General features: G+C 41.5%; 1 protein-coding gene across 18 annotated transcripts in view; it reads right to left on the bottom strand.

Moving 5' to 3' along the window:
• Nucleotides 1–1,183: 1,183 nt before the first annotated feature.
• BRSK2 (BR serine/threonine kinase 2) overlaps nt 1,184–13,351 on the bottom strand; it is a 380,957-nt gene continuing 368,789 nt past the window's right edge. For 6 of the 18 annotated variants that reach the window (XM_083424840.1, XM_083424851.1, XM_083424836.1 and 3 more), the window contains one exon: nt 1,184–3,618. In XM_083424840.1, coding sequence (XP_083280966.1) covers nt 3,599–3,618 — 20 coding nt within the window. In that variant the 3' untranslated portion in view covers nt 1,184–3,598. Of the gene's footprint in view, nt 4,363–13,351 lie in introns of all 18 variants that reach the window. The other 12 variants (XM_083424835.1, XM_083424846.1, XM_083424849.1 and 9 more) reach the window with 5 other exon arrangements.

Raw genomic sequence — 13,351 nt, 5'->3', positions numbered from 1 at the left:
AGAGAAAAATGTGCTAGCATTAAACAAAAACAAAAACCCTGCAATGCAATAGATAGCCATAGGAATCCAACAAACACCATATGAGGTAAAAAGAAAGCTGAACAGCAATACTAAACCTAAATTTTAAAAATAGAACAGAAAACCATTATTTTAACTCTCACCTTATCAATCAGAGTGTCCTGTTCCATCACTGCAGCAACAAATATGTAGAACCAGGTTTTCAAGTGGCTGCCTTGTAGTGGAAGACTGAGTTAAAGGTTGCTGGTTTGGGGGGGGGGTGTTTTTTGCTGACCCCCTTCCCTTACACTTGTGGAAAGTCCTGCATAATTGCTTGTCCTGAGATCTACTGCTTCAGCTTGGAACAGTATCTGCTTCAACAGCCTCAACCTATCCAGGACCTCTTACTTACTATCAATCCCTAGTGGATGCAGGGCTCCCTAGGCCACACCCACACCACAAAAGCTCACCTGACACACATCCAGTATGTAAAAATGTATTTCCTACACCTGTTGGGGGAGATGGCCTGCTGCCAATATGCACTGCAGCAGCAGCAGCTGTTGCATATTACATGCCCTGAGCAATTCCCTTTCCCACCACTCCCAGTGTAGCAGTGGAGGTAATATGAAAAGACCCATAGCAAGTTCTGCAACTGTAATATGATTTAAATTCCTCCTGGCTTTGTTATTTGTATGCTAGTTTTACATGCCAGCAAATCAGATGTTGGTCCGGCTGCTAACCTGCCCTTCCTCAAGGCTCCAGGTAGCCTGTCTGTGAACACTTAAGCCTGCCCGTCCTTAAAAATGAATAAATAATATAAAGCAGCAGATCTCCCTTCCTTTAAAATAAAAATAAAAGAAATACATAGCAAAAATGCACTGGGGATAAGGAAGGAGAAGAGTTGATCAACTACCAACTACCTACAGCTGCCCTCTAGTGGCAAACTGCAGTGTTTGCTCCTTTGTGGTTCCCCCCACTCCACCCTGAGCCAGCCAGACACTCCCGTTTGAAAGGTATGCTTGAATTTGATGAGGTGAGGCTAGTCAACTCTGCCTCCAGATCTACTAAGGGCTCCCGCCTTTAATGTGGCCTTTAGTAAGGCCTCGGGTAGGTACTTACCTGAACTGTATCTTGCTTGAAGGTGCTCCTCCAGTCACAGACGTAAACAAGACACACTGACAGCCAGTATCTTTACTGAATGAATTTATTGTTTTTTTGAACTAAAGTTGCTCACAGTTATTTAACAAGGGATACATCAGAAGGTTCTTCTTTGTCCATTTTGACTGTTAAATAATGTCAGTTTGTGTGTCCACATGTGCGTGTGTGTTTGTGTCTTCAAAGTACAAAATAGGAAGGATAACAAGAGGTATTGCTTTCGTTTATTCTTATGTCTTGTGTAAATAATCCCCTTCCTGCTTGTACTGTATGGGTTTTGCTGTATTACTATTATTATTAGTAGTAGTAGCATTTATTATTCTGTATTGAAATCCCAGCCTTTTGTAGAGGTACAATGTAACAGAAGCATCAAAATCTATACACAAGGGGAGATAAAAGAGGGGAAAGGGGGCTGAGGGTGGTGGAAGGGAAGCCTGGGGGGGAGGGAAGCAGAAGGTGGAGGCAGAAAAGACAACAAAAGCAAAAGAGACTAATTTACATCAATATCATGCAATTAAAACTGCCCCCGAACCTCCCCTCCCTCCGTCTCCAACCATCACCCTTCCTGTGTCCGACATGCACACAGCAATACAAGATAAAATTTCCAGATTAGAAAACAAAGCAAAACAAAGGAACACCTTCCTACTTTTGTGTGTCTCTTAAAAAAAAAAAGAAAAATAGGATTTCCCCCTTCAAACCTATGTACAAGAAAAATGGGTCCAAGAAAGGGGGGAGGGTGGGGAGAATCCATAAACAACAAAGACAAATGAAATTAAGAAAACAAAAAAACAAAGGGAAGGGAAATAAGAGGGAGAAATCTAACATTATCTTTAAAAAACCTTGCAATACAACATACACTCATAAAAACTCAACAAACAACAATTGAAGGTAATAAGAGAATTGAACATTAATACTAAAATCTACATTTAAAAGATATTGGTCAAGGAGATTTACTCCTGCTGTTTTTTTCCTTCTTCTTTTTTGTCTTTGACACATATGATCATGGTTTTGGAAACCTTTGCATGTGGGCCAGATTGAGTTACACTTGGTGATAGTTGGAGAGAGAAAAAAGACAGAAGCCAAACAAAAAATGGAATATTGGTGAGAGGATGAAGTTAAGTGGTCTTGTCGTCATTCTTTTCCCCTCTCCCCAAAAATAAATAGGAATCAGTGTTACCTCTACACAGTAATGAAAGCAGAAGATTTATCTAACAGCTTAAATTTTTAAATATATATTTATATATATGCATTATAAATAATAACCAAGACCTAATAATAACTTAAACACACACAAGGAAGTTCCAGCCCACCCACCCACTTTTGAAAAAAAAAAAATATAAAAATATCTTGCAATACTTTTAGAAGTTTACAGTAGCTTTGTGGTTTAGTTTTTGTTTTTTTAACTCGCCCATAGTGCTATCTCCTCCATATCTTGCTCCGATGAACTACCAGTGGTTGTACACACACGCGCACCCACACAGGAAGGGGACTTGTTTGTTTGTTTTTAACTCTCATTTCATGTTCTTCCTTTGCATTAAAATTAAAAAAAAAGAACAACAAACGCACGCAACCCAAATGAATAAATAATTAAATAAATTAAATAACAAATAAATAAACGAAACCAGCAAATAAATAATACTGATATATCAATGCAGCACTAACGACACAATAGTTGCATCCAGATGCACGAGGCAGGAGAGAATTCAGCCGGCGGCGGAAGGAAGTCCCAGTGCAGAAGGAAGGAAGGAAGGAACTGAGAGAGAGAGCAGGTTGAGGAGAGAAGCAGCAGCAGCAGCAGCGACAGTGGTGGTGTAGGTGGCAAGAGTGCATGGCAGCAGCAGAGATTGTCCTCCAACAGGTGGATTCTTGTCCCTCCTCCTCGCTGCCAGAAGCTGCGTTCCCCCCTAAGTTTCAGTGTTCTTATTTGATTTGACTTCCGTCTTGTAGTTTTTCCCTAAGTTTGTGTTCTGCCCCTCCAGCAGGCTGGGAGGGGGAAAAATTTGGAGATTATAAAAACAAAAACACAATTGGAGGGGGCGGGTTGAGGGAGTTGGGTGGTGTGGGAAAAGGATCTGGGGTGGTGAAATTTGAGGACAACTTTCCTGCGGTAAAGCTCCTGAACAAAACATCGCCTGCATATGTCGTGATACCGCCCTCCCGCAGTCTGGATTTGCCAATGGGGAAGTGTGCTGTCAAGGGCAACGATGTCACTCCAGTGACTCCGACTGTGCAATTTTTATAACTGAGCAGTTCTCCAGCGCAGAGCACCGAAAAGAAAAAAGTGTGTGTGGTAGGGCGAGGGGAAAAGAGGAGACCCATTTCCTGCAGTGGGAGAGGGGAGGCTGGGAGTCCCCAAACAGAACCAGTCCGTGGACAGTCTTACATCAGTGGCCTTCCGTGAACAAGTGTTCGCAGAGCACAGAAGGTGAAGCTGTTGGCTGACATGTTAACTTTTCGGGATAATTCCTGGTAGCAGAGTGGAAACAAGCGGTGGTGTCAGAAACACAGAGAAAACAGAACAAGGACAAAAGAGGGCAGGGCAGCAAATCAGAAGGTGTCTGGGGTGGGGGTAGGAAGTAAAAGAAAAGAGCTCGGAGAAGATAAACAAACCAAAAAACAACAACCCAAGATTTGCCAAACTGGGTTTGTCATCTGTGCTACCTTTTCTTTCTTTTCTCATTGCTTTTGTGTTTTGTTTCAGAGAGATATATTATATCATATAAATATATATATATGTGTGTTTGTGTTTTATATATATAATATATATATATATGTACACAGTCATTCCTTCATACAAAAGTTGTCTATAGACAGTTTTGTACTGTTGTAGCAATATATATACACATCCATCTGTTTTAGAGGCTAGCTTGCTAAAGAATACTCAGTCATTTCCGTTTGCGTCTCTCCGTGTGTGTGTGTGTTTAGTTATTTAGACTGTTTCTTTTTCCTTTTCCTCTTTTTTTTATTATTTAAAAATTGCATTTATTTAAGGTTGGTCTTGTAGGCCGAGTGACGAGGCCATCTTTGCCTTCTCTTTGCCAGCGGGGTACTTAGTGTCTCCTCTAGACCCATAGTCATTAGCATCGGAATCGCTCCGCTTGCTGTTTGCGCTATGCTTGGTTGGCGTGCCGGGGGGATGGCTCACCTGCCCGTTCTTCTCGTCTGAAAAAAGTTGTTTAATTACGTCAAAGAAGTTACTCAATGGGCTGCCTGGGTATACAAAACAGAGGAGACAAAAAGAAAACAAAGAAAGCAAGAGAAAGAGAAAAGAGAGAGAGAGAGAGAGAGAGAAGAGAGAGAGAAAAAAGAGAACAAACAAACAAATGAACAATGGGGTTTTAAACGAGAAGAACGTGATGAGCGGTCCAGAGCCACGTGCATGGGTGTATGTGGAGGATGAAGACAATGAGCAGAAGAGGAAGAGCATCAGGATGGGAGCACTGAACTGCCTACGCATATGGAAAGCCTGGGGTCAAGAATGCCACACCTGGTGGTTGGAATCTTGCACTGTATAGCAAAAAGCAGAACTTTTGCCTAGAAGGGCAACTGGCATGCCTGGAGAATGCCATGATGCTGGATAATACTGGGCCTACATGAAACTCCTCTGAAAAAAATGTCCTGAGTGAAGGAATTCAAGAGTAATGCAAAACCACCAAAACTCTGATCCTAAGCATGCTCTCTGGGAAGTCAGTTCTATTGCTTCCAATGGCGTTTTCTTCTAAGCACTTGCGATCAAGTATGTAATCTAAATTATGCCTCGAAGCTTCAGTGATATCTCATTTGCCTGATCCGTAGCCACACATGTACTCTTATGATCACACAGAGAGCTTCTGCTCCCTTAACTTCAAGGAGAAGAGGAGATTTGCTCGCACAAAGGAATTAAGCTGCAGATCTACTTTCTCCATTGAATTGAATGGGGGAACCTTTGTGGGCAGTAGAACTGTGTGTGAGCACAGGAGTTCCAGAACTTGTAAAAATACAACTTAGGATCTGTATCTATGATTCTACGCTGCTCCATCATTCCGTTTCTGTGTGATTTGTTCCAAACTTTAGGAATGCACACTAAACTTTTTATGTCTATTTCTATCATCCGTTGCACACCAATTATGCTACTTACATTAAGTACTTTAGCTTGTATGAATTTTAGCAGCAAAGGAGCATCCCACCCCAAAAAGCATGTGAACACTGCCATCAACCTGTGTCAAATGTGCACAGAGTAGCATCCCAGTCTACAAAGTGTTTATATACCCCTGAACTACATCTGCTGCTGTTTCCCTAAGGCAGGATTCCATACTGTAGCAGTAATGCCTAAATCCAGTAATCATATGCAACAGACAATTCATGTTTAACATTTCCACAGCAGCTCCATATGCCCCTGTGAGTCAAGGGCCCTGGGTTGTCAATCCCCTCCCTGTGCACTCTTCCCACATTATCACTGAATTTAGGGACCAATCCAAACTTTAGCAGCCAACTGCTGGGCTTTGTCAAGTGGTGAGGCCACTGGCACATCTGCAGCCCTGCCACACATGGCAGCCAGGGTAGAAGGTGAGAGTGAGGACCAGCACAATTGCGGTGCCCGGCTGGAGCTTATGCCTTGATCAGGACTGGATTGAGCCCAATGCCACTGTGCAACAGCAGTGGGACTGGTTCAGCAGGCAGTGAACCATGGGTCAACTCAGCCTCTCCCCACTTCTCAAATGCTTGATTTGGGTGCATTTCTTTCTGGCTGCTGCCAGGGGGAATTCTGCTTGCAACATTCCCGCACATTTGGATGGTAGAAATGGAAGATACACAGCAGAGCTGTAATGCTTCAGTCACCCTAGTGGTGGCAGCAGACCTCAGTGGAGGGACAATCCAACACACTGCCCAGGCAACAGGGGTCTGCATTGTTCTGCCTGATGTTGCATATTGTGGTGTGAGATCTGGCCCTAGGAGCCTATGAAACTTATTTAAAATAATAACTAAGATGCATCTTAGCCACCATATATCTCATGTGGCATCCAAAAGAGAGTTACTGCCTTTCTTGTAAATAAGATGAATTCTAGGAAACTACCTAAGATGCATAAGGCTAAATCCGACACAGTGTTAAGTGCATTTAAGCCCACTGATTCCAATGGGTTTATGGGTGCTTAACTCTGTGCTGAATTGTGACAAGAGCGTATAACAACAGTTGCTAGTTACTAGAAACCACTGATGAATCCATGGGGAATGTAGATGCTGGAAGACTGACAAATTGGGAAACTTCTTCTATTTTGTTTTAGTGAACAAAACGAACTAGATATTGCCTAAGAGAACACTGGATGCAATTGGACAAGTTTTCTGGGACTGATAATTTAAATAAATAAGTATGTCAGTACCCTGCAGAAAACAGAGAAACGAAAATGTTTTTACCAAGGCTTGGGATTAATCTGAACAAGGGACCATTTCAACTCAGTCCAATTTTTCTTCCAGGGTACGTCCTGGAAAAGTTAACACCATTTACACCACATCCTGGTGAAGTATCTTTGTGGGTTTGGTTACAATTAATCCACAGTGAAATCCTTGTTAAAATCTTGCTTCTAGCAATCTTCGTGTGATGTGTGAACAGACATACCAAGGATCACTGTATGTGTGCTAGTCATGCATAGCAGTACAATCCGATACATGTCTACTCATGAGTAAACCCCACTAAGTTCAATGGTTCAATGGTGCTCATTCCTAAGAAAGCAGTTGTAGGATTGCAGCTTAAGCAACCCAAACTGTGATGTTGAAGTGGCAGCCATGGCACTTAAGATCAAGTCCATTCTGGCTCAAATAGAGGCATCCTGTGTGTCTGTGTGTGTGTGTGTGTGTGTAACCATTGTTTATTTGAATATATTGATTATTTTAAATATCAGTAGATACAAAAATGGCCACCAATTGCACTGAAGTGACCAGACTAGTAGCCAGTTCTCTCTCCACTTGCACTATCCAGCTGGCAACTTGAGCAGAACAACACCAACCGCACTACCAGAAGGACCAAGTTGCAAGGAAAGTGTAACTTAGATACTCTTCACTTCTCATAAGATAGCCTTTCACACTTTTCGCTTTCACAAAAAACAGTCCCTTTCCTTAGGGACTTGCTAGCAAAGTATCAACGTTAGTTTTCAATAGCAAAGACTTGGAAATTTCAGTTTTTAGCAGGCATTTATGTGCAGATCTTCCCCTGGTTTGTGAAAAAGCCACACATCCATTCGCTCTCCTGCATTCCATCTACAACAACAAGGCTTACACTGGCCATAATCCTTTACCAACCTAGTTAAGCACACACAAGACCATTGATTTCAGTGGTCTTCCGTTCACTTAACTCGGTGCTGCAGTCACAGAAATTAAGACATGGTTTGTGACTATATAGGCTATATAGGACTGAAATAAAAAAGTACAGGGAAAAAGTAGAAAGCAGAGCATCCTCCAGAGGTGCCATGATTAAGAACAACTGAGACACAACTACTGCCCCACTGTTTCTCCCATGATGCTGGAGCAAAAGGAATAATGGAGAGATAAGATTTCCAGAATTTTGAAAGGAATCAAAAGTTTTATCTCCCTCAGAATTAAAGACATAACGATCCAAACCCTGAAATCTTGCACATACGCAAAATGATATGTGTACGACACTTTGTTATATGCTTTGGTCCTCATGCTCACATGTAAACAAGCTTCTGTGTGTGATTGTGTTGTTATTTTGTAAATTCCGCCTCCTCTAACTTTTTTAAAATAGCAAATTTAGTCTTGCATATTATGCAACAGCTTCTTGTGTACACTTTGTCAAAATTTCCAGCTGGAATTACACACACACACAATAGATGTGTGTGTTAATTACTAATTTATAGCAGAAACAAGTTTAAAGACACACATCCCTCTGCACTGATTCTCTGCAAAGTGTCTGTAAGGAATGAATATGGCAGAGTCTTGCTGCATAACGAAACAGCAAAAGAAGGCAGACAGAGGTTGTTGTATGCTTTTAAAAAAAAACCCCCAGCAAAACCCACCTCACTACTTTCTGGAGATAACTGCATATGTACTACTCAGCCTAACTTTGCATTTTTCTGAAAAGGTCCTGTTCCATACAGCTGCTAGAGACAGCCACTGGAAGAATGGCGTAACTTCAGAAATACGAATGAAAATGGTAACAACAATGGTAAAGTTGTGGTTGTACTTCTGCTGTGCATGAAATGGTCGTGCTGGAGTAGTTTGTGAGATAAAATGACATTTCCTTTATCTTTCAAAAATTATTATTCCAAACAAGTACAACATCTGACATACTGCACTGGATGGACTTAATATTAAATATTTTATCAGGAATATTTACTATTCAAATTATTCCAGAGGGTTTTTTTTGGGGGGGGATATTACTTTCACAGTTGCCTTACATACATCTCCTGCATTCTCCTAATTTGCCCTATAAATCTGTGACCCTCCAGATGATGTTGGGACTACAATTCCCATGACCATTTGTTTTTATTTTGCAAACTGCCTGGAGAATTTAACTGATGAGTGGCCATATACATTTAAATAAGAATGCATGATAGTAATAACGAGGAGCCATGCTGCCTGGGGATGATGGGAGCTGGGAACTCAACAATAACAATAACTAGAGAGAGAAAGGTCCCCAAGCCCTCATCTACAGACGTCACTAATCTCTGCTCAGCCTACATTACCAAGGTAGCAGTTTACATCACTTGACAACACGCTAACTCAGCTGCCTGACAGAAGCCCATTTCCTGCTAGCAATTCCCCTAGCACCTGTACATGTCTAGGGAGAAGACCATGCTGCTAGATTCTTCATAATTTCTCTCTCTCCCAAATAGGTGGAGAGGTATTGATTATGCTTGGCTACATTTTTGTGACGTCAGAGCCATCTCCAAATAGATTTCAGCTTCGAGAATTACAATCTAATCTGTAAAGTTATACTCAAAGGAAATTATCTAGGCTTCTGAACTCTCAGAACATAGCTGTATTATAAATCACCATCATCTCCACCCCCCATCATATCTTTATGGTGGTCATACACATCTATACAGAAACTTTGGGTCGCAAGGTAGAAAATACACCTACATTGGCCAGAATACTAATTCCCATTACAAATGTCTCTCTTCTTCCATAGTCTTCTGCCTTACCAGTAATCAGACATTAGCACAAGAAGCTCAAGAGTCTTGTGAAATAGCATGAGAGAGATTTAAAGCTCATGTACGAACATGATCCTAGAAGAGAAAGAAGAGGAATGCAAGTTTCACCCTTTGATGCCCCTCTGTGGTTAAGTTGGATTCTCACGTGGCTTTGGACCCCATGCCTTCACACGCTAAATGGAACCAGTAAACAAAAAGTGTGAAATAAAGCGCAAAAAAAGAGCTGCAAGTGCTGCCGAGAAGGGTAAAAGAACGTGCATGTGTTTTTGAACTATGAGCTGATCAATTTATTCAGGATCAGAGGTAAAAGGAAGTGCAGAAAAAGCAGGCAGAAGAAAGGCAGAAGGAGAATGGATACTGAGCTGTTTTCACAGAGGAATATAGAAGACAACCAGGAACCAAGAACATCAGTACTATTTATGTAAAAATGCAAAGCACTTGGCAAAATTCTTAAAGGAGATTTATAATTTTAATATTATGTATTTTAATCTTAATACAGGGTCTACACTTGTCTAATTCCCCTTTGCATTTTCAAACACTCTCAATCATCTGGGTTGCCCTTCTTTAAAATACAAAGAAGGCTGACCTTTGTCGCTACTATATTAATCAGAATTTTTAGATGGAATATCAATGGGGTCTACGAGAAATCTTTGTGAAAGTATTCCCGGGAGCTGAAAGCAGGAGAACCTGGGATTGATGTATTCAGCACTTTCATTTGTTTTTACCATGGCACCCATGTTGGGAATGAAATAAATGTCCTGTTAGTGGCGGGGCAGGGGGGAGGGGGTAGAGGGAATCAAACTGCTGGCCCTTGGACAATTTTGTCTGCTGATTTGCAAACAACCAGGGGCCAGGTAATCACAAAATTGAAGGTTCCCATTCATCCTTTCCTTTAATGCATCAGTAGATGGGCTTTAATGAATAGCAAATTGTGTAAAAAAAAAGGGGGGGGTTATTGCATGTATCCTTGAAGTTCTGTGGTGAAAGATAACTCATGTTAAGTGCCAACAGTGCTTTTTTTCTGGGGGAACACAGGGGTACACATACCCCTAAACATTTTGTGAATCTAAGTTTGGCCTCATTGAGGGGGCAGCATTTCAATATGAGTAGGAAAATGAGAGTACCCCTAAATATATTTTTTTAGAAAAAAAGCACTGAGTGTCAACCACTGTGAAACTGTCATGTTGGTCACCACAACTAGGTTTTGTAGTGCTGAACAGTGCAGTGCAGTGGAAAAACTCAGTTTATAGGTATTTAGACTCGTGACAAATTAGTCGTGTGTCAGTAGACTATGAGTGTAAGTCAATAAAGTTTTACTCAGAGGAGACTCAATGAAACGAACATGACTAAGTTACGTCCATTCATTTCAATGGGTCCACTCTGGGTAAAACTCAGCTGGCTACCACTCTGTGCATATGTTTTCCTTCTTCTACATTATAAGATCTTTGAAGCAACGCTTGTTTTCTGTTATGCACGCAGAATACTTGTCCGCAAGAGTATACTGTAGCTATGCTGGGGCTGGAACACATTAACAGAATGTGTTTGAATCCCTTTGCTTGAGAAGTTGTAGCCTAGAAACCCAGCTTGGATTACTGGAAAGTCATTGAAATATCAGAATATGTTCAGAGAGGAATGCACCCTCTTGAATAAGCTGGTCTGATAACACTAACCAACCTTCTGAATAGAAATGCATAAGGATAAGTAGTTCCAAAGAGCAGAGGATAAAAAGAATCATAGCTACAAGGATCAGTTTATGAGCAAATGGAAGTGATGGATGTTGCCTGAGTATCAGATAAGGAGGCAAATACTTGGATACAAAGGAAGTGCCAAAGTCCCAAGGAAGCAGATTAATACCAGCCAATTCATGAATGTAGCAGAGATGCTACTTAAGGCCACAAGGAAAGCACTGCAACCGAATGTAGTCCAAAACAGAAGTTTCAAAGTATGAAAGAAGACAGTATCCAGATGGAGAGTGTAATAGACACTAGTTCTAAATATATTCACCATTTGTTAGGAAGCTATTGTGGCACAGCAAGATCAATGTTGCAGGCAACTTTGCCGAAGAAGCCAACATATTTTCTTTTGCTTCGGTCAAGTAAGAGAAATGATGCGCTTGCCTTCCTTTTGATGCCATATACATGGATATATCAAGAGAAAAGATGGTGATGTTATTCAAATTTTGTTTGGAAGTTGATGATGTTAGAAACTTGAATGGGAAGGGTCATGGCTCAGTGGCAGTACAACTGCTTTGCATTCAGAAGGCTCCACATTCAATCTTCAAGGAGATTCCTGTTTGAAACCCTGGAGACCTGCTGCCAATCAGCATAGACAATACTGAGCTGATAGACCAATGGCCTGACTCAGTATAGGGCAGTTTCCTTTCAGAGGCTCCACCTTACCCTCAAAAATGCAAGTGGAAACCCCTCCTTAACTTTAGCTAAACCCTTAAGGTCATATCTCCCTCTAACAGACCAACGTGTTTTTTTAAAAAAATCACTTGTCCTTGAGGTATTTGGACATAAATAAGATCACAGCAAGCAAATAGTCTATGCTTTTCTCATGAGAAAAGTTTTGCTCACTCTCTGGTTTTGTTCACTGTAAATGCCTGCTCTTAGGAAAAATGTCATATTTCACTGAAAAGATGATTGGGGAGGGAGGTGTTGTCAATTTCAAAACAAAACAACCATCCCACAACAGTCCAATACTTCTGGTATTATTCCTATATCCATAAATTTTCCAGAAACCTCAGTGTATCTCTGTTACCACTCTTTCAGCTCTTCCCTTAAGGCCCCTTATCAGCATCCATTAGTAAGGAATTATAAGCACAAAGAAATGATGCCAAAGTCTGATACACTGTTGGGAGACCTCAACTCTGACCAGGGCCAATGGGCCTCCTTTATGATAAGAAGTCTTGTGGTGGCCACTGCCTCCATTTCTGGTTTCCCCACCTCACAAATGATGACACAGAGTTAGAAAAGGTATTGAAAAGGGCACATAAAATAATGGCAAGATAGGGACACCTTCCTTAAGAAGAACGGCTAAAGCATTTTGAGTATTCAAACTTAAAATGTCTAGGACAGGAGAGGGAACTTTTTTTGACTCCATGGGCCAGTTCCTTATCAGGATCAGTCTTGTGGGTCAAATGTGACAGGCAGATGGGATCACCCACCTGTCAATTTTGTGATAATAACATGATTGAGAGAGTGGGCAGCCGCACTCACCTGTTAAAATCCCTTGCTGGAGAGCTGTTAAAATGCAGGGCAGGGGAGGTGCTTTGGAAAGCAGTTTGGCAGTTTAGCCCCTGCTCAGCATGCACCTCTCAGGGAAAGGGATAAAGAAGCCCTTTCCCAAGGAACAGCCTTCTTTAAGGGGTCTTTTCCCCCTCCTCTTGGGAGGTATGACTTCTTTGTGTGGTGGTCCAGAAAAATACTGGGTCTGTGTGATTCAGCTGCAACCACCTCTTTCCAAGGGAAATGCACACGCAGCGAAAGCAAGCAGACTAGGCATTTTTCTGCTGTGTTCTTTGGCTGTGTGTGTCTGTACTGAAGAGTGAGCAGGCGCACTTGACCAAACTAAGCATGATTTGTCCACTGCATGTCAGCTGTTAAGTGGGGGTTAAATCCTACAGTGCAGAATTGTGCCAATGACACTAGGCAATGGTAAATGTTCTTACACCCAGTGGCTAAACTAGAAACAGAAATCTACAAGTGAATGGCACCATTTTCTAATTTCAGACACCCTTTCCTCAATATGCTATAGGCTCAACAGTACAGGAATTGCAGAAAGGCCCTGTGACATGTGTCAGGGAGCCATTACAAAGCACACCCTCTTGAGCACCTGGGAGCATCAGACCTCCTTCACATTTTGTTTCCCACAACCAACATGGGTGGTGAACACCAGCACACCCAGGCTGCTGTGCAAAGTGTGAACTGACTCTTAGTAAATTTACAAGTCATTTCTGAGGGAATATATTTTAAGGAATTCTACAAAGGTTTCATTTGTGTAAGTTGGATCCAGCTGCTAAGTATCTGAAAATCTGACCCAAGGCATTCACT

This window comes from Podarcis tiliguerta (assembly GCF_965153285.1).
Source record: "Podarcis tiliguerta genome assembly, chromosome: 1".
Classification (NCBI taxonomy): Eukaryota; Metazoa; Chordata; class Lepidosauria; order Squamata; family Lacertidae; genus Podarcis; species Podarcis tiliguerta.
This window is presented reverse-complemented; position numbering and strand designations above follow the sequence as displayed.